Source organism: Ctenocephalides felis, unplaced genomic scaffold (genome assembly GCF_003426905.1).
Source record: "Ctenocephalides felis isolate EL2017-DRISC unplaced genomic scaffold, ASM342690v1 CF-g0.4_SCAFFOLD_01886, whole genome shotgun sequence".
Taxonomy (NCBI): Eukaryota; Metazoa; Arthropoda; class Insecta; order Siphonaptera; family Pulicidae; genus Ctenocephalides; species Ctenocephalides felis.
Genome location: NW_020538040.1, coordinates 49,478,006 through 49,505,135, shown reverse-complemented (window position 1 = coordinate 49,505,135; position 27,130 = coordinate 49,478,006). Strand labels below are relative to the sequence as shown.

The 27,130-nt window shown below is 29.0% G+C and overlaps 1 protein-coding gene across 1 annotated transcript; it reads right to left on the bottom strand.

The window, feature by feature from the left end:
* Positions 1 to 22,252: 22,252 nt before the first annotated feature.
* LOC113375041 lies at positions 22,253 to 23,746 on the bottom strand. Its single transcript, XM_026614994.1, has 2 exons — positions 23,393 to 23,746; positions 22,253 to 22,921 (listed from the first exon to the last, which is right to left on the bottom strand). The coding sequence occupies exons 1-2, from the start codon at positions 23,744 to 23,746 to the stop codon at positions 22,253 to 22,255; spliced, it is 1,023 nt and encodes a 340-aa protein (XP_026470779.1).
* Between the last annotated feature and the right edge of the window lie 3,384 nt (positions 23,747 to 27,130).

Below are 27,130 nucleotides of genomic sequence, written 5' to 3'. Positions count from 1 at the left end.
ATAATAAATAATAATTTAATTTTTTTTTTTTTTTTTTTTTAAATTTTATTGGCCTCCGCTTTACAGCATTTTTAGCCACATACATTATTCATTTTATTCTTCATCATATTCTATACAATTCTTACATATATATTTCTTATACATTCATCATATATATACTATCTCTTCTTATATCCTAATCTTCCATCCAATTTTCATTCTTCTTCTTGTTTCTCAATATGTTCTTCTCATCTTCTAAACTTCTTTTTTCCTATTCACTTCTATTTTTTCTCGTATTCTACAAATTAACAATTATTTGGAAGCGCCAGGAGTCGAACCATCGATCTCCGGCATGTGAGTCGGACATGCTACCTCTGAGCTACGTCCGCCACTAATTTAAATTAAAAATAATAAAATAATTTAAGTTAAATGCGATATTCGGGTTCAGGGCCATTTAATTAAAATACTCTATATTAAAAAATTTAACTACTTTATATGTGTGCTATTGAAAAACAAAAAAAAAACAAATTTATGTTCTATAAAGACAAGCATTTAATTTAATTTGATTCATGATATTATACAATAGATAGTTTAAACTGAATTTGATCACTAGATCTCCTACTAATAGAGAGAAGAAATGAGTTCGGACTAATATTTCGTTGCCGTTACATTTCACAAGAATCATTGTCGAAAGCGTTAATGTTGTTTTTTATCTCATTTTTCGTACGAATGAATTTATATCTTCACATCATTCTCATGTTAATGTTCGCATATCTACATATATAAAATGTGTGCTATGTACAAATTATAATAATAGCGCGAAATATAGTTACTATTTGTAAGGAATTCTAATATAATTCACACTCAGTTCTATGAATTAACGAAAATAAATGAATTTTTTATTTTTTCAAATTTTGTTTTCAGCAGCAATGGGAATACAACATCCTATGAGCTATTTATTTTAATTCGTTCAATCACACTTATAAATACATATATGAAATTATGGAACCAAGTTTTTTTATGCCTAAAGTCGTCACTCCAATGAGTGATTAACCAAAGAAACTCAGTTCTCCAAAAATGTAGCAAAATTAAATGCTTTAAATGTTGTCATTTGCGTTCGTCTTTTTCATCCATCTTGAAACTTGTGTCTTAAGAAGTTCAGCAACTATAGAATTAGTATGATCTTCAAGTTTCAGAAAATACTGAACAGTGCATAACATTATTACGCTGTCTGCAAAATCTATATTCAGATCCTCATGTAAGGTCTTGATTTATTGAAAATGAAATCGAACAAAATACGTTTCACTTATTTCCATTTCCAGACTTTGATAAAAATTGCAACGTTGATCCTTCAAAATTATGGAAAGCGAAATTTGAATTTGGGTCAATGAAACGCGTCAATCCCTTCACAGACGAAACAAGAGAATTGTGGCGAGTTACGAAATCAGAAATGTGAATTGCTCTTTAAAATAAAGACGACAAAAAACGCAAACACAATAACAAACAAGTAGCTGAATGCATAAGATGATGGGTTTCTCAATATTTCGGTATTGAGACTTTACAATAATTTATTTACCTGTTCATAATGTGGACATTTCTAATTGATACGTACGTGAGAACTCGTGTTTCATCGCGTGGAATATTCATTCATTTCATTTAATTGAAATAAAACATTTAATTTGCAATTATTTTAACAGAAACAAAACATTTTTTTAAACAAGAAATCTTTGTGAAGTCTTTAGTTTTTCATGATGAATTTTCCTTTCTCTTTCTCCTTCGTATTTTGTCTTAATCAAGTTAGATTTTTCTACATCTCTTTAAATTTCACCCAAAAGGACAACAAATAAATGTCACAACATATACAAATCACATAAAACAAAACTAATTGCTCGTAATTAACTAGTAATGTTTAACATATACAAGTAACAACTATTATTAAAAGTAATCGAACAAAAAAACTTACATTTGACTATTTAAAGCAATGCGGTCTGTGGATCATGCTAATGTAGGGCCGCTGTAGGGCGATAATGGAAACTTGTTCAAACAAACATACATCATTTTTGTCTTTTTGGACCTGATTTCAAAATCAGTCTTGTTTAGCTGTTATAACGACTGCCTGTTCAATAAATTGCAGCACTGTACCTGCAAAGAAAATAATAATCAATTTTAAAATGATGTAGTTACAATGTATGTATTTCAAATGTAATGATTACTTAAGTTAGTATGCAATAATTTGAGAATCTTTTCATAACTTTGCATGTTGAAATACTTCAATTTGAGCTACGTGACCCATACGAATCGTCGCAAAAGCGGCGGCAACTGAACTGAATATTATATAATCTCTGATTCGGCGAAGAAAGTTCTTTTTATAAAAATAAAATGTACGACATATATAGATACACTGCTCAATAAGTTTATACAAATTAAAAATCGAATGGTTACAGCATTTATCTGTAAAAAAATATAACTAAATAAATATCAAATATAAATAACATTTCATATTTTAACAAAATTATTTTAAAATAATCCGTAATTATATTGAAATATTAAAAAATCCTGTTTCATTTTTTCTAAGATTACAGATGTATGAAATATAAAAATTTTAATTCTAATTTTATTCCAAGAACTAACTCTTATTAGTGAAACTCTTGTGCTGATATTTTTAATGGCTTGGCTTTATAGATCGCCAATCGGTTGTCCTATCTCTAGTTATAAGTTATAAATTTTCATGATTAATTTTTTTGTAATAGCGATGGATTCTTTATTACTAATGCACCACTGGCAAATGAAAACAAGATGCCAATACGCTTGACATCAGGCTGTCCAAAGCGGGCATACCCCTGAAGCCTATAATCCCATAGCTCTAACCACTAATCCCCAGAAATTAAATATGTATCTGAAATATTCAGTTGTTGTTTTAGTAGGTTTTTCTCCTGGTCTGGTATGTATAATCACATTTCTTTAATTGTGGAATGATGAGACAAATCCAGTCTCAAAACGTACAAATTTAAAATAAATATTTTCTCCGCTTCCAGAAGCTCAAATGCTTTCAAATTGATAAAACAAAATTCTTTGAAATTTTTAGCTCTTCATACTAACGTGAAGATAGTCCGCACTCCAACCAAAGTTGAAAAAACAATTATTATTTAATATGTAGTAAAAGTTATAAAAAGAATATAAATTGATTTTGAAAGGAAGTCAATGTATTATAACCGTGTCCACCAGATTAGATAATTCTAATAAAAATAACTAATATAAATTTGTTCAGGTGTTTTTTACCTTCCGCTATATTGCTAGATATTAAGTTTAATCATTTTATATGAGTTAAACAACAAGAGTTTCTCTATTACAGTTTTCAATTTTCTTATTATATTGAAATCAAATTCAAACTGCAGATCGCATTAAACGGCGATATAATATAAATAAATACAGAAATTAGAAAATTGAATAATATTATATTTACAACCATCATCAGCATTTTCAGATACTAAATCGCGCAGAAGATAACTTTGAGTAAGCTAGCTTTGAGAAACTCATCGTATTGTTTTCTCAAATGTTAACAAAATCCAATAATCTGCATTTAAACCATATGTCAATTGTTAATTCTGCGGACGATTTCGAATAAATTATTCATTGGCAGACCTATATCAATAAGTAAATCGTGCGACAGATTCAGAACTCGCGCGGGAAAATTACATATTTTACGTGTGTTCGGCTCAATGTCAACAAACAATCATATTACCACCACAAGTTAACGAATTGGTATTTATGCGCAAGATGCAAGTGTGAAAACCAGACGAGGCCGCGGGCAAAGGTACATATACATATTATTTATACATACATATACATGTATATATACATATATATATTAATATATATATATACTTATATATATATATATATATATATATATATATATATTTATAGAGGAAACAGGGGTTGTTGGTTAATTAATACGCTAATCATAAAATAATTCATTAATTGCTTAAACATCAACAAAAACAGATATGATAAGACTGCGTTGAACAATTATCTATTTACAAACATATAGCAAAATATATTAGTTTTTTTATTAAATTTAGTATTTTCCACAAAAGTGACGAACCAGACTAGGCTGAACAACCTATTTTAAGATTTTCAATCATTATCAACAAAAATGTATTCTTTTTATTGGCCTCGCAGACTTGAAGCATTCAGCCACTTACAATGTTGTCAATTTTTATATCCTATACTATTTTTTTTAATTGAACTTATTACTTATCTTTCTATGCAAATTACATTTTCTAATTAATTTTAACTCAATATTTCAAATTCTGAATTTTTTACTTTTATCCTAATTTTACTAATTCTTACTTCTGAATCCATCTTCGTTTTTCTTCTACTAATACCATTCTTAGGTCTTCTTCTAATTCTGTCGAAATATTTACTTACATTTTATTTTTATTTTTATTTTTTTTTCACCATTTACTTTTATAAATTACAATCTGTCATTATAAACAACATTCAGTAATTTTTATGGTTTATTATATAAGGTAAAAAGGTCGAAAGGTCACCCAGTGGTGATCCTTTTCGATATTGATTATGTACAGCTTATAAAAGTAATCTTGGTGAAATATTTACTCGATACTGAATTTTTGCCATACTTCATCGATATTCATAATTTTTTTATACTAATGTATTTAATTACAATTATATTATCAAATAAATAATCGTTATTACAATTCTTTTTTTTAGTATGTGTCAGAGATCGTTGGTTCGATCTCCAGCGTGTAAGTCGCACATGCTACTGTCTGAGCTATGCCCGCCAGCAAAAATATATTTAATATAAAATTGACACTTCTAAAAACTCTTAAAAAAAATAATTCTCAATAACTTAACTCATAGTAATAAATACTACAGCAAAGTTCCACACAGTGCATGTCAAAAGGCGACACCCGTCAAACAGGTCTTCATTCGGATGTCATCCATAGACGATACCTGTACACACAGGTAGTCAAAAGAAGGTCGCTTATAGACGACGTTTGTAGCATGAGGGTTAATTTATTACATTTACATCTGGATTAAAACTTATTGTCTATGTATTAAACGCATGTATTTCCGTTGATTGTAACTTCAGAATGTTGATGGAGAGCTGATCTATTCTCCTTTTTAGCTCAAAATAAAAGCTCGTTCTGTGAATTTCCTAATTAGAATACTCAAATAAAATGTGATTTAACGATTCCGAATTTCCATCACAACTAAATGATTCATCTTGTATGATATTAATTTTCTTCAGATGTTCTCCATAGCTTGCACACCCACCCAGTCTACAGATTGTAATAATATACTTCCTTTATTTATTTTACTGAACCAAGCGTTCTCAGCCACATTTATAAATATTTGTCCATATCATCAACTTTTACTTTTAAATATATTTCCATTTCAAGCATTTTGTAACGCACATCTTACATAAATACCACAAATATATATTTAATCCATTATATCACTCATGGAGATCATTTTCTTTTACATAGAGTCAATTAGTTTGGTAATGCTAATGAATAACTTTTAGTAGTTTATAATGACATAGATCTTTGATCTAGTAGAATTTGTTGTCACATTCAAATGTGCTTATTAATATATTGGTTATGCATAAGCTACAATTTTCAGTTCCGTATTTTTCGTTGGCCTCATTTAGCATAATGATTAGCATGCTGTCGTCAGCAATCCATATCTTTATTTACCAAATTTAGAAAAAAATTAGAAACAATGCAATTCAAAAACTTCGGCAGGTTGTTCAAAAACCTTGTACTAAATATAGAAATGAATATTTATTTCCTGGTTTTCGTGAAGAAGGCACGGAAGGAACAAAATGCTGGATCATTTATTGACAGAAATCACCTATTTTTGAAAATATATTAATTGCTTTATAAATAGCATTGTTTTGTTAAAATTCTTGACATACTAGTAAAAAGGTCCAAGAATATAACATATTCTACAATAACAATGTAAATTGAAGATAGTATAGTTGCCTGCATAATATTATGAAATAGAAAATTAAAAATACATTAAAAAATATTTGTTTACGATTCTAATGAAAATTTTTATGATGATAAAGTTCTCGGTATTAATAAATATTCTGAAATATTATATCCAACAAAAATTGGTTCACTTATAAAAATTCAGCAAAGCATTAAATAATGGGTTGTGTTAACATGAGGATCATTTTAGCAAGCAATTACAAATTACAGGTAGCAAGTTATATACCCGCTATAAGTTGTTTTTGAAAATATTATATATTGTTTTTACCTTTCCAAATATATAAAATAATAATAATAATTACTTTGTTAAAGCTAATATAATTCTACCAGGATTTCTTACAATTATATAAAACAAGTATAGTATTAAAATCAGCATGATAATAGGAAATGAAAATATGAAAATACATTAACAAGTGCACTGAACTCTAGTTTTTACGCAGGGCAGATACGCATAAAAAGCAAATCGATTGGCAGCCTAATTCACTTTTTTTAATTTTTGTTATTAATACTAATATATCAATTACATTTTATGAGTTTTTGTGACTTACATTAATCAAATATTGAATCAAAATAATAGATTATAATTTTTTAAGTCTTCTTAATTTTGGTGCAGGAGCAGCGGAGCAACGAATGAATTGGGGTAATTTTCTGATTTATTATGATGATTAGTGGATATTGTTTTTACAAAGTCTTTAATATAAGGCACATTCAGATCATCATGCGCAGTTAAATTGCTCACGGACCAGGGTGCACCTGTCATCATTCTAAGCAGTTTTGATGCACCAATGCCACAAGTCCCAAAGCTCTATTCCGTATGACCAGATAGAATTATTATCGTTTTATAAATCAAGATTTTGTTTTCGAGTATTAATTTTGAATTATGTCAATAAAGTTCCCGGTCACGAATTAACTCGTGCTTGTAGGGCCAAACGTTGCTGACCATTATATGTAGATGATTGTTATACCATTTATCATACAAAACAGAATTATTAATAGTTGAATAAAAAAACAAAATTTATTGAAGTATATTTTTATTGTTTTACTTCCACATCCTATTAAGAAATAACAGCCGGTGACATGAGATAGATTTTTAGAAACATTGCCGGTCACCAAAGTGTTAAAAATGTTATATAAAAGACATGATGAACTACGCGAGAAAATTCTCCATCTATCTAATAGTTATGCATCGGTTATTAGTGGATATCGATAGAACTTCGTTTTGCCCCGGTCTCCTCTACGAAGGCATGCATATATAAATGCTTATATGCAAATAATAAGTACTTGTTTTCAATATTCGCATTTCAAGTACAGTCAGCAGCGTGTCTGTTCCGTTGTTATCACTGACGATGACGATGACGGTTTGTCTTCGGGTGGTAATGGTAACGTACCTCGCTCAGTTCGTTATTATGTGCCAACTTGACGATTATTTATATTCGCGTTTTGGCGAGCTGATTTCCGGTGCGCGATTATGGACTTGTTTTTTGGCACGTGGTTTGAATTTCGGGTTTTATCTTTACCGAATACCGAATATTCACTTCCATACAATTTTCGCGATGTCTTATTGTTTTTCCAACGGTGTTTTTTTTTTGTATGTTTTTTCACGTTTGTCTGGCAGCCTTCCGGACTGTCGTTAAACGAAATATACTGATAATTCAATCAAAATATACGTTAGATTTTGAAATTTAATAAATATTTAGAACTAACTACTCTCCAATTTTTTACTCGGGTGCTGCACAAATAAATATTTTTGATAACATTTAAACTTAACTAATTTTAAAACACACTTGAAAAATAATATATATATATATATATATATATATATATATATTTGTTAGCCAATAACTTTTTTTTTTAATAATTCGTTATTAAAAAACACATACAGCTCTATTTGCACCCTCCTCGCAATTCAATATATCGGAACCTTGAATCTTCAAATATGCCAATTCAATTTAAATGAAATAATTTTCAGATTTCAGAATGACTATCAACCATGAACATTTATATTTGGGATGCATTGCAGTGGGTTAATTTTATTTAATTTTATATAATTTGTTTTAGCGGCCTCTTTCACTTATATACCATACACTTTTGTATTTACAATAAGTTATTTTTTAGTTGACTATCCTAAAAATTTTCGAAAAATATTTATGGATAAATAATGTTTATATATATATATATATATAAATATATATATATATATAAATATATATATATATATATATATATATATATATATATATATATATATATAAATATATATATATATATATATATATATATATATATATATATATATATATATATATATATATATATATATATATATATGTATATAGAATTTTATGATATGAGTGGAACGAATATTAATTGTTTAATATGAACAAAACAGCACTCAGATTTGTTTAACACAACTTTATTTTATGATTACAGACGTTTCGAGACTATGGTGTGTCTCATCTTCAGTGTAATTTCAAAAACAGTTACTTATATACTACACATTCTTTAATAACTTATTTAAATTTCATTTAATTTTTGATATACAAAAAACACCAACTATTCCTTGCAATGCTTGACACCGTACTAAAGAAACACATAACACTTACAGAAATATTCTAAACAAATTTGAAGTACTTATCTAGATGGAGACAGAATGGATATCATTATAATGTAAACAAAAGGAGTGCTATCGCATACAAAAAATCGATAAAAATGAAAAAACGAATTAATTTATTGAAAAGAATAAGATAAATGAAAAAAAATTATAAATTATTAATGATGTTTATATAAGTGTCATGTAAAATATTTGTGTCGGTTCTTAGATTTATGCTATTGTTAGTCCGAACTATTAACATTGATTCTGCCATGCTCCGTTTAAATAAGTCTTTCTCATGGAATAAAATTTGGGGATTGTCAAAATCAAACTTATGGTTGTTGATATTAGCATGATCCACAAGTGTACTTTTAAATTTTTTGTTATCTATTTTTTCACATTGTAATTCATGTTGCCTGAGTCTCTTTTCTAAGTTCTGGCAGGTCTGGCCAATATAAGAGCAATTACAATCCAAACAATTTACTTTATAAACTATATCTTTCTTTTTTGTTAATGGAGTTTCATCTTTAATTTTGGAATATAAAAATTTTAATTGTTTTAATGAAGAAAAAGTAATACGAATATTGTGTTTTTTAGCAGCCTAGAAGCCGGCCTTAAATTAATCAAAGATCCAGAAGGAAAAGAAATCGAACGGATAAGATTTATGTTAATGAAACAATTTACAACATTTCAAAAAACTCACAAAAACAAAGTACAGTGCAAGAATGATACATCTTACATCTACCGGGACATCATAGCTACAAAAAAATTTCTTCAAGATAACAAACAATTATTAGTGTGTAAGGCAGATAAAGGAAACATTTCAGTGGTTTTGTTAAAAGAGGAATATGATAAAGAAGCAAAGAAAATTCTCAGTGATGAATCTCTATATGAAGAATTGGCATCGGATCCGAACAACTATCATCATAGACAAGTATTTAAATTTATAAATTTATTAGAGAAAAGGGACATATCAATAATACTATATCATTAAAGTTAAAAGTACAACATCCTTTAACCCCAAAATTCTATTGCCTTCCAAAGATCCATAAACCTAATTGCCCATTTAGACCAATTGTTTCCTACATTGATTCGCCATACTACTTTTTAGCAAAATATTTTTCAGATATTTTAAAGAATGTCACCATAGATTCTCCATACCGTTTAAATAACTCTTTCCAGTTAATAGAACATATAAAACATAAAGTAATTCCTCCTGATTGTTCCTTTATGAGTCTGGACGTCATTAATTTATTTAATAATCTTCCGCATTATCTAATTATTACAGCTATAAAAAAAAGATGGATGCAAATAGTTGAATTCACATGTTTACCGATGGAAATTTTTATTTCAGGAATAGAATTACTTTTAAAAGCATCATATTTCACTTTTAATAAAAAATATTATACGATGAAGAGAGGTTGTCCAATGGGCAGCCCATTAAGTCCTGTTTTGGCGGATTTAGTATTACAAGATTTGGAAAATCATGTCTTAAATTCTTTACCTTCCAAACCTATGGTTTATTTCAGATATGTCGATGACACATTAATATTACTTAATAAAAAAGATATAGATAATGTTTTCAACAAATTCAATGAGTACAATTCTTTTTTACAATTCACTTAGGAACTTGAAAATGATTCGACGTTACATTTTCTTGACGTAAAACTCATCAATAGAGGCGGTGTATGTTATACAGACTGGTACAGAAAAGATAGTTGGTCCGGGAGATACATTAATTTTAATTCGCATGTTCCTCTCAATATAAAAATTTCTACCATTCTAAATCTTGTAGATCACGCTATTTTATTATCTGATCCTCTGTTTCATGATACAAACATAAAATTAGTTAAAACGATCCTACTTGGCAATAATTTTCCATATAAGTTAATTTGTCCAATTATTAAAAATAGAGTCGCAAAATTACTTGAACCTCTTGATAAGAAACCGGAAGAGCCTGGCAAAACAAGTGTTCCTGAAAAAACTTTTTTCATTAATTTTCCATATCTTGACAATAATTTTAACCAATTATCAAAAAGACTTTTCAAAAAACACAATATTCGTATTACTTTTTCTTCATTAAAACAATTAAAATTTTTATATTCCAAAATTAAAGATGAAACTCCATTAACAAAAAAGAAAGATATGGGTCATTCTTTTACAAATCGGGCGGATTTTGGTAAAAAAAAAAAGTGACATTTTAGAATTGGCTGAAATTTTTTTTATAGATATTATAGATAAAATCATTTGACACGTATTTCAGGATTTTGCCGGCAAAAATTTTTTTTCGTTGATATTTACGATTGAAATATTGCCGATTTTCTCAATTTTTATGATCTTCCTTTGCATTATGTCAATTATCTTCAGTTGTGTTTATCAGATCAGTATTGTTTTTTGTTATTATATTCATTATGAACTCAACTTTGAAGTAATTTAAAAAAAATAATGTTTTTGCAATTATTTTAACAGTAATAACAATTGATTGTTAACATTGGTTTTACATACGGGCGCCCCAACTTAAATCGATTGCGTAAAAAGCCATATTGTTTCTTTTTTTATCTACTTAAAAATTATTTTTACAATTCGATGGAATGGCTGTTACATCGGAAGATATTAAATGTTTTCGAGGGAAAGTCGCGTCGCGCGTCCGTTTGAAAGGCGCATAGCGCGTATTAAATGAGTACAAGTACTATTTTTAACTAAAATATTTTACAATTTCGTTACTGAGGAAAAAAAATATATTATCTAAAATATGTAGTAGTATTTAATTGTTATTTTGGAAAGTGCTCCCAGTGTCCTGGCCTAGAAAATTTGATCACAGAATTAGAAAATATTTTTGAGGAAAATTATATTGACAAAATTAGGTACAGAGAGTGGACTAATGTTGATAAAACTATGTTGCAATTAATGATATAGTATAAAAATAAAAAGATTTTTGTAAATATTACTTGCCACGAAAAAGATTTTGGTCTGGTCGCAGACTGGCACTTTTTCTCAACGTCACACGGTAAGGGCGCTTGCGATGGATTGGGTGGAACTTTGAAAAGGCTAGCTGCCAGAGCTAGCCTATTATAATGCAATAAATTAATTATTTTTCAATCGCATTCTCTTGTATTTATTTTTTAACGAAATCAAACCTACCCAATACAATTAATTTAACTTTTGTTATTATTCCAACGAATAATAAGTTTTAGTTTACCAGTTTCAAAAATATGAGCATTTTGTATAAAATATTTGCTACTACATATTTTAGATAATATTTTTATTTTTCCTCAGTAACGAATTGTAAAATATTTTAGTTAAAAATAGTACTTGTACACATTTAATACGCGCTACGCGCCTTTCAAAAGGACGCGCGGCGCGACTTTCCCTCGAAAACATTTAATATCTTCCGATGTAATAGCCATTCCATCGAATTGTAAAAATAATTTTTAAGTAGATAAAAAAAGAAACAATATGGTTTTTTACGCAATCGATTTAAGTTGGGGCGCCCGTATGTAAAACCAATGTTAACAATCAATTGTTATTACTGTTAAAATAATTGCAAAAACATTATTTTTTTTAAATTACTTCAAAGTTGAGTTCATAATGAATATAATAACAAAAAACAATACTAATCTGATCAACACAACTGAAGATATTTGACATAATGCAAAGAAAGATCATAAAAATTGAGAAAATCGGCAATATTTCAATCGTAAATATCAACGAAAAAAAATTTTTGCCGGCAAAATCCTGAAATACGTGTCAAATGATTTTATATATAATATCTATAAAAAAAATTTCAGCCAATTCTAAAATGTCGAGGTATGGTTGGTACCCGGTTTGTAAAAGAATGACCCATATAGTTTATAAAGTAAATTGTTTGGATTGTAATTGCTCTTATATTGGCCAGACCTGCCAGAACTTAGAAAAGAGACTCAGGCAACATGAATTACAATGTGAAAAAATAGATAACAAAAAATTTAAAAGTACACTTGTGGATCATGCTAATATCAACAACCATAAGTTTGATTTTGACAATCCCCAAATTTTATTCCATGAGAAAGACTTATTTAAACGGAGCATGGCAGAATCAATGTTAATAGTTCGGACTAACAATAGCATAAATCTAAGAACCGACACAAATATTTTACATGACACTTATATAAACATCATTAATAATTTATAATTTTTTTTCATTTATCTTATTCTTTTCAATAAATTAATTCGTTTTTTCATTTTTATCGATTTTTTGTATGCGATAGCACTCCTTTTGTTTACATTATAATGATATCCATTCTGTCTCCATCTAGATAAGTACTTCAAATTTGTTTAGAATATTTCTGTAAGTGTTATGTGTTTCTTTAGTACGGTGTCAAGCATTGCAAGGAATAGTTGGTGTTTTTTGTATATCAAAAATTAAATGAAATTTAAATAATTTATTAAAGAATGTGTAGTATATAAGTAACTGTTTTTGAAATTACACTGAAGATGAGACACACCATAGTCTCGAAACGTCTGTAATCATAAAATAAAGTTGTGTTAAACAAATCTGAGTGCTGTTTTGTTCATATTAAACAATTAATATATATGTATATATACATATAGCCAATATGTATATAATTACCCTTAACAAATCAGTTTTGCACATAGTAATATTAGCTTTAATTTAGAGCTAAATTAATTTAAAGGATTTACTTGGAAATCTCTGAAAGCATTATTAACTTATTTATTGTTTACATTTGTTTATATTTATTTCTTACATTTTGTTTTATTGTTTTATAATTCTTATTGATAACTTAAGCTTTTTCAATAAAATTAAACTATTTAACATCGAGCAGACTGATTTATATGTGACCTAAAACAATTTTTGTAGTGCACTTATTTTAAGCTGACAATTGTAACAATTTTGCAGGGTGCAAAACATTTCGAAAACTTTTTTTGTGATCGTTAAAATTTACACAATAAGCATTGTTCGAGTTTCTGTTCAAACTCATCAGTTTTTGTAGATTTTTTTAGAGTTCCTAATTTAATACATCACTTTTAGCTAATACTGGCAAAAATTAGTTCCAATATCAACTTCATAGCTAAAATTTACTACTATTGACACTGCAACACTGTATGTATTTCTTTTACCTATGTAAGAAAGGAAGAAGAGTGGAAATGTTTCAATAATGGAAAAAAATGAAGATTCATATCTCATATCTAAAGTACCCAAAGAATCTTTTCAAGGAATGGCTAAACAAGTCACGGTCATCAATGTCACCAGTTCAAGGGATTATTCTTTTGTCATGTTAGACTCCGTTTCATAATAGAGTGTGATGCTTTAATAACTTATAATAATATTACAATATTTTAATCATATGTAAAGGGAACGGAAAATCATTGTACGGAACATATGCCTGCAGTATGAATTGAATTAAATATTTTGAAGGCGAGTGGAATTTTTTAAGCCACCAGCATTAATGCATTAAACAAACATATTTTGGTAGTGACATGTAAGGATAGTGGTAAGGAAGAATATTAGTTCAATATACTTTTTATAACTCTTTTAGATATATTCAATTATTATGTAAAATATTTATTCGTGTGTTTTATATTTAAACAATTTATTAGCCTTCGTCCTGAGGATGAGTCAAACTGGAATTTGAAATGTCTGCTAAAGATTCAAGTATCAATAATTTTCATTACTAGTATCATATTAAAAGCGCGTATTACATTTTGCAGGAGTAACTTAGTAACTTAAATCTTAAATTTTTAGTTCTAATATTATTATAAATGTTGTTGTAGAAAAATGACATTTGCAAATAAATTGACGAATTATATTTTTGATATCATATGTTAATTTTCGGTTTATACAGGAAACTACATGAAAAAAAAAATTTTTCTACTAAAAAAGTAAGGTAATAACTTTTATTGTATTAGTAGTTTTCTTTGGTAACATAATATTACTTTTTACACTACTCTTTAACAAATAAATAATTCTCATTTCAACAAGTATTATTGAAAACGTCAATATAATTCATTTCGATTCAAAAGTAAAGAATTTTGATAAGTAGCGATAAAAATAAATAATAAATAGTTATCATAAACAAGTATAATTCAAAGTAAATTTGTATTACAATATGATACATATATAATCTAAAATTTTATCAAAAATTAATGACCTGTGAGAACATTTTTGTTAAATATTCTGAACACGCCATTTTTTTTCATTGTACTAATATTAAATACAGGCAATTAAAATGACAAAACTATGCTATGTCAATAATTCGACTAAAATTTTCCATATTGCGCGATAGCACTCGAAATCTTGCGTTCACATTATAGAACAAAAACAAATTTAGATTATTTACACTGATAATATCAGATTGCTAAATAACTTATCAAGTGAAATGTGAAAAACTCAATACGAACAATCGTTATACTTTGTGAGCTGAATGAATACTACGGGGCAAAAAAGACAAGGTGACAAATTTTTGAAAAATAGCAAAAAGCACATAGTTTTACAATAATGAATTAGCTAGATATTTCACTGAACGTAGTGAGATAGTCTTTGTTTGTTATATCATAAATGTATCATTGGTTTTGATGTAGTTGTCTTAGTTTTCACAGTATAATTGCCACAAGTGCCCTTTGGAAAAATACTTTTATCATGGATTTTCAAACATTGCTGTTTTTTTTCTGATACCAACGTTTCAAGAATTAAGGTGATGGCTGGTTATGCATCTTTTTCCCTTTTATATCTAATATTTTTGTTACAAAATTCCTAACTTTACTGGTTTTTGAGATATCGGTGTTAGACCTTTCTACCCGCAGGCCTTTAAGGCCCACTCTACCCTAAATTACTTCGATGACAAAAATGTAATAATTGTTTTAAATTTAGACATGAGATTCAACATGAAATTAAAATACAATAAAATAATAATGTAGCTTTGCCCATAAATGAACCTTATATACAAAAATACTAATAAGACTGATAAGCAAAACCCACGTATTTAAGTATGTGAGGTTTACTGTCATTAATTTGTAGTTTTAATCAAACCCTCGCTAACTTTTCAAACAGATGTAAAAATATTAATAAATAGAATAGAAAAAAATCGCGAAATTATTATGAAAGCTGTTGAGCAGCACTGGATATAATCACTTATCTTTAAAAAGTATATGATTTTATAAAGTTTAACAATAATTATGGAATATCTGAATTATTTTAAAACAGAGATGTGTCAGTTTTAGAAAAAAATTACTTTTTTCAATATTTTCCAGATATCCATTAAACCCTTTTTTATGATTTTCCAGATGAGCTTTAAATGATAACCAAAATTCAGGTGATTGTATCAAGTTTCTAATTGTATGTGATTAATGAAACAGAAAAATTAAGCAATCATATGTAAATACGGAGAAAAACCATAAAAGTATTACTATGCTATTATAACTATTATAACAAAATTAATATTTTAATGCATATATATTGAGTATGAATTTCTATATATATTATTCTGCTCGTCTGGTCTGGGCTGTATAGTAAAAGCATACCATTGAGTAAAAATGATCAAATTTAGATCCGTCCAATTGATGTCGTTAGCAATACCATTAGTCTGTCGCAAAATAAGGCAAATGAAATGATCCTTTGTTGCTTTAATACGATCCATTGTCATATCAAAAATAAACTAAAATTTACGAAAATAAATTCTGTCCAATGTACGGTAGACGAAGGTCCTGTGAAGAATAATACGCCAACGTCATGGGACAGTGTTGTAAAGAACAACGCTTTTTTCTGTTTTTCTCTTTTATTTATGAAAGAGACAATTTTGCAAAATATCGCGACAGTAATTTAAGATTCACATAAAACTGTACCGTTCGCAGAAATGAGATCTTGCCGGGTATATGTGTATTAACGCGGCATTCATAAATCTGTGTCAGTGGTTTTCCAATGTGAGAAGCGAAACAATGTACATGGGTATTATTTATGATAAGTAAACTGTTTGAACATATTGGATACCAATTATTTTACGCAGAGGAAGATACTTTCCAATAGAAAAGAAACGTCTTCAGAGATCTTTTAGATTTATTGAAAATATTTAGAAGCAATTACAAGCAATTGTAAAATTTCTTGTGTGCTAACTAATCCAACATGAAAAATTTGCAGAATGTTTTTGGCACTTATTTTCAAAAACTAATCTAAATTTATTAATAAATTTCATGTCAATTGTGTATTTTAAATTTCAAATGTTTATTTTAACTTAATAATATTTACGTTGGCTTGCACAGCCCTTCAAAATTAAAAATACTAAATTTAATTAATCAATAATTCGTAGATAAGATCATGATCGAATCATAATTAGTATTACTGTTGCTACTATTATCGCTCTTATTACCTATACCATAATCATCTATTATCAGAAATTAGAATTATTTGAATATAAAATATATTACTACAAAAAATCATGACTTTAAGACAATATAAATAAATTCTTAAACAATTTAATTGAGTATGGTTACAAATACACCTTTCGTAGAATTATTACCCAGTTGACCGTAAATGACAAATATATTCGTCATGGAGAAAGTGGAAGTACATCCCAATATTCCCAATCCTTTAGCTTATATAATACTACACGTCATTTCAGACTCAAAAATACAAAATTAATAGAGTTAACTCACCCGTAATAGACATTTAGCAATATTTTACTTGTAATATTATACTTTAGTTATAATTTTTTATTTTTCTCTTCTTGAATTATTGTTATTATTATTATTATTATTATTTATACTTTATGCTATTATAAATTATGTCAATTTCCATTTACACCGAACTTAGTGAACATTTTCATAAATTAGAAAACTAACCAATGGGTAGTTTTCTAAAAACATAGCTTTGTTAAGTTTCATATAAATTACTGAATGCCTTAATTATATGACACAAAAAAACAAAGAAAAAAAGAAAGTGAAATTTGTGTGGAAGTTTGTGTATTGAAAAGACCATTGGCTATTTAGATTACAATTGTTGAAAATAAAAAAATAAAACATATTTCCAACTTTCAAGGTATTTAGAATATTTTGTGGCTATGCCAGAATAAAGTAAATAATTTTAAGTGACATTTTATCTCAAAAACAACCTTTTACTTATATTCTGGCAACACAAAACTATGCGCAAAAACAATGCATTATTGACTTTCATTTACTTCAGCTATTAATTCAGCTTTTTTTTCATAAAGTTTTACATTTGATCAAAGAAGATTGGAGACAACTGCTCGACGTGGGCGTCGGACTGAGATATTTCAAATACAAAACTGTACAAGATCAAGGATAATGTTTTATGATTCGCAGAACAAACCGCGATTTGGATTTTAGCGTCTGCTATACCTTATATGATTCTGCAGGTCTACAGTCACGCTATGATACCTTATTTTTTATTTTTCAGATCAAATTCGGTGCGTCATTATGTTGTCACATATCTGTTGTAGATGCAACTCATTACAACAAAAACAACGAACGCATGACAGGCGGAAAGGCAACCGGCATGTTTTAGATATGTGGGTATTATTTATTAATTAATTTGACGGTTTGAATAAGTAATTATATCAACATAACAATGAAAAAACTGAATAAGGAAAATTTAGATATACCTATGAACATCATCCATTATATGTATAGAAATAAAAGATAGGTCATTCTTATGACCTTCATCAATTGTTGTTCTGGTTTTAAAATAAAGCAAACAATTTCGTTAACCAAGCTTTCATATAAAGGCATGACATTAAATAGATCAATCATTTGTAATTTTTTAGAAAACGTTGAAAAATATTATAACCGATGTAATTAAATTAATTCTAGTAATTTCTCAAAAACTATGTCGTTTATACCTACACTTGCTAATTTACAAATACAAATTTGCTTTATAACAAAAATGTCTCACACTTCTTCGTGGTTCATTTTTTTTGTACATTTGCATTGAAAAACTGTTCGATTTGTACGTGCTGACTTTAGTTTGAAAACAAATGCAAATGATTGTTGCTTAGTGTTGCATTGATAGCCTTGCAAGAAGAATACGAAATGCACTGGTCTAGAATTAAAAAATAAAACTTCGGTTTCGATTCATTATTTCATCAGATCAAGGGGATCACATTTTCTAACAAATATATTTTTCATCTGTATGGCAAGGCAAAATTACTATTACTATTTGATTTTAGGCTGAGCTCATATTATGCAAAGTTTTTGAACAGTTAAACTTTGGCTCTTTTTTATCAATGAATTGGTCATAAATTCATATAGTTATTTAATTCAAATTAATGTAGCAAAAAATATCAAAAATTTGATCATTTTTTATAAAATATTGACTAAATGGAACACTGAATTTCTCTCAATAGAGTAAACTATAAATTATTATTTTTTTCGTCTATTTGAACTTTTTTTGTTTTCCCTCTTGTTTATATAACAAAAGCTTATAATATTGCACTGTTTCTTGATTGATATTCTTTATAATAAAAAAAAATTGTAATATTAGTTTTATTATTACATAATATCGAATAATCCAGTAATTTGGAATTTTCATCTAGTTTTATGACAAACAAATGAAGATAACTCGTAGAGACAAGTTATTTTTTAAAGACTAAAAATTTATATTTTTTGCTCATAATCAAATATCAATCAGAAGTAGAAGCATTGAATTAAATCTATGAGTGTTGTGTTAATATTTATATTGTTTCGTAGGCAACATCTAAAAGGCAACTAAATGATTGGCCTATCTTAACTTTATATTTTATTATTAGAATTTCTCTAACATTTTTAATATGATGCAGTAATCTCGAGAAATGGCTATTTTCTCCAGAAAACTTTTTTCCGTCTAAATTTTCAACTGAAAATATTAAGAAATATTACTGATGCTCCATGGGTTGTAAGCAATAAGATCTTGCACGACGATCTTCATATTGAATTTAACAGAGTTATAAAAATCAACAGTGTCAAACATTTTCGTAAACTAGAACATCATTCAAACTCTATGGGCCAGCGGTGGCGATATCGGTTAGAGCGTGTGCTAGCACCAACTAGATCCAGGTTCGCTGGTTCGATTCCCGCTACCGCCAAGCCTGACATCAGGCAACTTTGATGTCAAATTTCCACTTGGGGTTATAGAGCACAATATAATTCCAAGTGGAAATCGTCCTTCGTGGACATAGTTGCATACAATCATATGCACTCTATTAGACATAAGAGCTGGTAAAACCCCCACACATAAGAGAATAATGAACCGATGGGTTGCTTCTCATATCAATACCTTAGATCATAAGTCATACACAAAAACAGCTTATAGAACAGTAATAAAGAGTTCTGATTGCTGTGGAAACAATAAAAAAAAATTCAAACTCTATAGTCAATCAGCTTTTTGAGACACCAACTTCAAGAAGAGTGAAAAAGAAGCTGGCCAATGATAATATTCACGAACTTTAGAACTATCATATATCCTTGCACATACATATAAACAGTATTGATGATTATAGTGATTCTCGAACTATGCGTATTATATTTATCACAATAAATTATATGAGTGTTTGAAAGTGTGTGTGAGTGAATGATATAAGCCAAATAGCTCATAGAATTATACTATATTGCTATTGAAAATAAAAATTAAAAATTTAAAAAAAAATTCAAGTGGACGCGATCGGTGACATCGCTGTCACTACTGTTTCTGGTTGAAAGACCAAAGCTCTATCTACTAAGCCACGGAGAGAAATGTTCATCAACTATAACATTGTCTCTCAAGATTGAGAAATCTAGCTATCTGTCACCAATCAATGTCCACGTTGTCAAATCATGAAACAATAACGTCATTTTCTCGACCAGTGCGCGAGTAGTCGTGTAAGCTCGACCCTGTGCGAATTAATTTTACACATAACGTTCATAACAACAACGAATGCCGTGAACGCGTGAATATGTACGTACAAATAATACATATGATACGAAACTGAGGCATACATGCGGCCACGTTGCCGATGCCCGACAAGTTGTCAAGGATTCTGGAATCTATTTTTGCGGACGTCTGCTCTGCTGTTCACTGAAATACGCTAGGGATGGCCAACGTTATCGCATCGGCATGCGCCGACCTGATGAATTGAATACAATGTCTACACACGCGATCATTACTCACTATCATAAGCGATGCGAGTTAGCGGGCACATGTAAACATTTATACATTAATTATATATCAGAAAACTCACATGTAGGACGTACAGCCAATATGGTATAATAAATATACACACAAATACAATTACATACATATATATATATATATATATATATATATATATATATATAGTAGTTTGCCCGAAGGCAGGTCCATGATATAATAGCACCACAAAATCAATTATTTCCTTCCCTTGTTTACTATTCCCATTACCATTCTATTACCAACATTTAATAAATTTTAAACACTTTTTATTCATTTTTATGAATTTTTTTTTTCAAACTTCTGCTTCCATACTTGCTGATCCTGTACTTCGGGTTTTAATTCCCTGTATTTCTTCTTCTCGCGTAAGTCATCAACCATCTGCATTCTTCTTCTTCCCATTCCTTTCATTCCTTCGATTTCACTACAACAATAATAAATGGTTGTCTGCACGAAGGCAGATCCATGGTTGAGAACCACCACAAATAAATGATTCCCTTACTCTTCATCCTATTACTGCTATTCCCCCTCCCCTTTTTTTCATATATTTTCCTTTCCGAACTTCTGCTTCCATGCTTTTTGATCCTATGCTTCGGCTTTCAGTTCCCTGTATTTTCTCTTCTCGCGTAAGTCGCCAATTGTATGCATTCTTCCTCTTCCCATTCCTTTTGTTCTTTCTATTTTACAATCCAGTTTCCTTTTCTTCTCAGAATTGTGCTGCTCAGAAATGCTATAAATATAAATATATATATATATATATATATATTCGTGTGTGTGTGGGTGTTCCAATGGTTAGGCTCACGAGCTCGTGTGGACGGAATCGTGAGTTGAACCCCGCTCTGGACAAACTGCATCGTGCAGTAGCGATAACCATTTTGACTTGAAAATACACATCAAAAATATGTTTCCAATTGGAAATAGTCGATTTCGAGTACAGGAAAAACTCTTACACTATTCTTCCCTGAACGGAGTTGGAGTCCAACTCACCTCATCTGTCATTGGACAGTATTACCCATTATTACATGTATATATAAGTATATATAATTATAAAAAATAAGTTGTTCAATGCGCTTCTACTTAGTTATTGAAAAGAATAACATAATTTAGGTTTAAAAATTGTAATAAGTCTTCCATACGTTTTGAGTCACAATTTGACTCTTTTTTATAAATGAAAAATCAATGAAGAAAAGACTAATGATCATGTTTATAAATTAAAAAAAAATTAAAATATAACTAACAACCAAGTTGAATTCTGTAAAGAGGTACACAAACAAGATTTCGTTTTAGTAATAACTATAAAAATGGTTATAAAATGGTTTATAAAATAAAATGAAATATTTTTCATTTAATACTAAAATTTAAAAACAAAAATAAAATTTGGCTACCGCGTGGATTAGTGGTTAGAGCTATGTCATTTGCACCAAAGGTCCCAGGTTCGACACCGGCCTTAGACAGTCCTATGTACAGCAGCAGTGGTAGATAAATCAAATATAAATAAAACAACATTTAAATAATTTAATCTTTATTTAATTTTATCTTAGAAAAATCTATGCTCCAGATACTAAAATCACAGTTTGCTTTGACATCCTTAATTTTATTTTCACTATTAGAATCATTACTTGTTGGAACACCTATTTGCGACTGACATGATTCAGATGATGACTGTGATTCAATATTGTTCAACTGAAAATCGCTAAGTACTTTTAAGATTACCAAATTTGCGTGAATACGCTGGAATTTCGGTAAGTCGCGTAACTGAAAAGCAATTTGTTTTCCCATTACATCACACTCGTCTTCCTCTTTTACTGCAAAATGCTTATGGAGAAATTTAAATTCATTCATAGCATTAGCTATTAAATCCAACTTTTCTTTCTGACCTTTAACAGTCTTTTTGTGGTCATTTTCAGTTTTCCTATTAGCAGTTGGTGAGTGAATCGATTCATCTGCACTGGAAAGTAAATCGCTTGTCGCATTCCAATCTTTTTGTAAAAATTCTTCACCATAAAATAAATTCATATCGGACCTTTGATTTGAATCAGATCGTGGTTGATGATTTGTGATAGAAGACGATTCTTGGAATACTTCAGGATTGAGTCTAGAATGTGATTCGGTGTTTGTTTCGGTTAGTATGTCATCAGGAATCTCGGATTTGGGGATTTCCAATACTTCCAGTGTAAGTGGAGCCTGTATAAAACAGTTTCTGATAATAGATGAACAATTTAGGGACAATTCTCGGGTAAAATATATTTGTTATGTTACGGGATTATAATCGTATGAGTTGGTAGTCACGTACGGTCAGAAAGCTATGTTTTTGCTGTGTGAACAAACATGTTACTCTAAATCTACTCTAAAACCTAACTAACTTCAGAAGGCAAAAATGTAAAAAAACAATTTTATGATAAGTGCAACTTTCTGTTGTCACTTGGATAATACATACGTCAAGTCTGCTTGAAGTTAATAGTATGATATTTGTGCCTTTTCGAGGTTAGGTTCTATGTTTGAAACAATTGATCGCACAAAAAATACATAGCTTTTATACAGTTCGTGACGACCAACTCAGACCATTATAGATTCGTAACATAGCATTTCTATTTTATCCCAGAATTGGCTTCTTCAATGATGATTTACTTAAAATAAAAATGAAAAATGTCGTACCAAATTAGTATGTGTCGATCTATCTTTAACGTTTGATGCTTGTATTATACTATCCATATCGCTAAACCAGGGAAGAGAAGTTCTGTAAGCATATTCCCTACCAGCGCCACAGTTTTGTCGTTTATCAATTTTAGCAAGTTCTAAATAATAAGTGGACCTCAAAGCCTTGATCTTCTTTGTGACATCTTTTGCTGTAAAGTTTGGTATGGCCATCTTGGTCAATATATCCTGAATTGATGCGATTCTGGCATCACGATTGCGATAATCCGGGTTTAATACGTTCCACAAACATTCGTTTTCGCGGTATAATTTCACAAACTTTACAGTTTTCTTCTCACTCCATCGGGCTGACATTTTTGGCAGAGTTAGTTCGTATGTTAACTCGTCTGGTGCCTGCCAGCGACTGGTTTATTACCACTAGCACGGCCGTTGCATTGGAACGTCTGGCGGGGAGAACTGGCGCTCCGTAGAACTGAACGAGAAATTTTGTTCCGTTACCAGAGGAGAATGCTGGCTTTTCAATACTGGCATAGTGATACGACACGCTGGCATGCATTTGATAATAATGTATACATAGTTTAGATACGCCTAGGTATGTACAATCATAATGTATTATAATGGAATTGTTGTTATTAATACTTGCTATTATTAATTACATTGCTCACGGAATTTCCGCTCTTATCAGCCCACTCAAACAGCTGGTCTTTCGACATTCTTAAATATTATTAAATTTATATAAACTTTTATATCAATGTTGTTTACACAAGTTAGTGCATTTTGCACTTCATATGCTTGTACTATGTCGCAGTGTGATGTAAATGCATTAACTAGTGGGGTGCATGGCATCGTGTCTTAAAGCAAATTGCTGGAACTTTCCGTATCGTAATTAAAAATTTTGGTACGAAACCCAAAAAAAATTACGCAAAATGTGTACACATTATTAAAATCTCCATAAAATATCTGATAATTTGATGTACATATGTTCAATAAACATTTTTGACCGCTAAATGACATTTTTTTAACTTATTTTAATTGAGAGTCCATAACCGCTAAACCTGCCTTCACAAATTTTTACTCAGTTGTTCATCTTGTCAATACAAGTGAAACGTTTTTTGAATTATTAAAATCGGACGCTCCGTTCTCTTAAAAACTGAATTACCGTTTTTGGCACTTTATGCCCCGTATCTTTGGAACGGCTAGACCTGCTTTCGCCAAAAACTAATCAGCACGTTTCTTTATCAATAAAATTGAATGTTTTTTAATGATTCAAATCTGTAGATCGGTGTTCCCAAAATCATCGACGAAAATTTGTATCCGCACACACACACACACACATATACACACTCATACACACACACACTCATACATTCATTTTTTCTAAATTATGCCAAAATATTCATAAACCTTTGAAACGTAAAGATATATAAAAATTTTCATTTTCGATTTTTTGCGATTACTATAACTTACCCTACGGGAAGTTAAAAAACTATTTAGTAAATTGGGATTAGAACTAGTTGTGAGTTGTAACATTTTGCCTTAAGGCAAGTTGCATGACCTTACCGATGCGTATACATAATCAACTTAATCAATAAGAATTGAGATTCAGCTATTTAGGTAAATATTCAACTGCTATTTCGAAAATTTAATTTTTGCTTCTACTAAAAATATTCAATACGATTTCCAATCGATGTCTTTCAAACATACTTTTAATATCTGTAATTGTATCAATTAAATTAATTTGCTTAACGAATCACATTTTATCCATTTCGGGTTCTAAAAATGTATCTTATAATAGTTTGGACGTCGACTGTAATCAGTAGCTACCTACGAAACACAGAATGCTTAGTTGTAGCGTCGTAGATGCTTATTAGAATCGATTAAGCGCGAACTAAACGGCGAAATTCTAAACTTTGATGATTTTTATAATTCAACCGCTTATCGTAGGCCTATGATATTTTAGTATCATAGGCCTACAGACTACAAAATGTATTGTTACATGAAGATTTTGAAAAAAAAGTCACCAAGTTATCCAATCACGATGAAAAGGCCACAGCCGATCTTTACTATTATCCAATCAACATACACATACATTTTTTCCAAATTTGGTCGATTCGAAACATCAATGAACATAAAATTAGAATTTTTGCGGAAAAATAAGCTTCTCCTCCCGGAAGTGGAAATTTGACATCAAAGTTGCCTGATGTCGGGCTTTGGACTTTTGGAAGTTAGTAATATGTTAATATATTGATTATATAATATATGTAATATATGTAATGTATATAATCTATGTATACAATTATTTACTTTTACATTTACATAAAAGTAACATTAGAAATGTTTTGTATATTTTTGAACATACATAATTTTTAAAACATTTTGTTCTCGAAACTGTACTATGTTAAATATATTTAAGATTTTATTTCGATGCATTGGTAATTATATATATACGAGTATATATATATATATATATATATATATATATATATATATATATACATATATATCATTTAATACACTACATATTTCGCGTACGTAATTTCATCTGATTTGCGTCACTAACAAAATATATTGTTAATGTTTATATTAATAATTAATTCAACATTTTTATGGCTGTAAAAACCAATTGTTAGTTTAATAATAAATTATTTATTTACTGATTCAGTATCCTTCTTACATATGTAAGAAAATTATGATTAATTATCAAATAATGTAAATAATTTACGTCCGCAGTTATATTTAGTCATATAACAAATAAAACTACATAGTATACACTTACTGACTATAAATTCTCTAAAATATTTCTTGAACTAAAATAATTCTCGTTGGTGTAGTATAGATCATCCATTAGTTGAGCTATGACATCAATATTGATTCTGCTAAACTGAATTGTACTGAGAAATCTGAATACGTGCTTATTACAAATAAATATTAATAGTATCTAATAAGATATTATGATACTTGAAGTGAATCATCAGTTATAAATAAAAATAATTATATATTAATACTATGAAAGCTCATTCTTCAGTTGTTGTTAGTTATGATAATGCACTTACAATTAGTATAATAAATTAATATATGTAATTGGATTTTTAATATAGGGTAGGGTGGAGCACAAAGATCCAATTTGACTTTGATCAGTTATATAGTGAAAACCAAACCAATTATATTACGACAAATAACACATATCAAACTAACAAATATTTGACTATGTTCAGTAAAACTCCCAGCTAGTAATAATAATTAATCATTTTCTACAATGTGTAAAAATTTGTCATCTGGTCTTTTTTACCCCACAGGCGCGGTAAAATGAGACAGCCTGGAAGCAAACAAGTTTTTAATTTTATAGAGATTTTACGAATGAAAAGCTAGCTTATTCAACTCATCCAAAACATAAATTTCATGGGTACATTTTTCACAGAGAAAACAGCGTATTTACAGAGATTTTACAGAGTATATAACCGTGATCTGGTATTTTGTCAGAAATAATCATCAGCAAATTTAGAATAACTATTTATTCAACTTATCTATTGTGAAATTGCTTTTTGTAACTGAATTTACAATTATTGTTGACACCTTTTCCAGGGTTAAGGCTCAGATGGTCCTTTTTACCCCACACAGATGTAAGCTTTCATAGAGGATATTTAAATAAACTGTTCAATCTAACTTAAAAATAACAATCTTACGAAACATACATCTTATAAAACATTTAACTAGCGTAGACATAAAAATTATATTGAG

Excerpts from the sequence above, each read along its gene's own strand:
- LOC113375041 (XM_026614994.1), bottom strand. The coding sequence starts at position 23,746 with ATGTCAGCCCGATGGAGTGAGAAGAAAACTGTAAAGTTTGTGAAATTA. Across the intron at positions 22,922-23,392 it reads GATCGACACATACTAATTTG|GCTCCACTTACACTGGAAGT; the intron begins GTACGACATTTT and ends TGTTTTATACAG.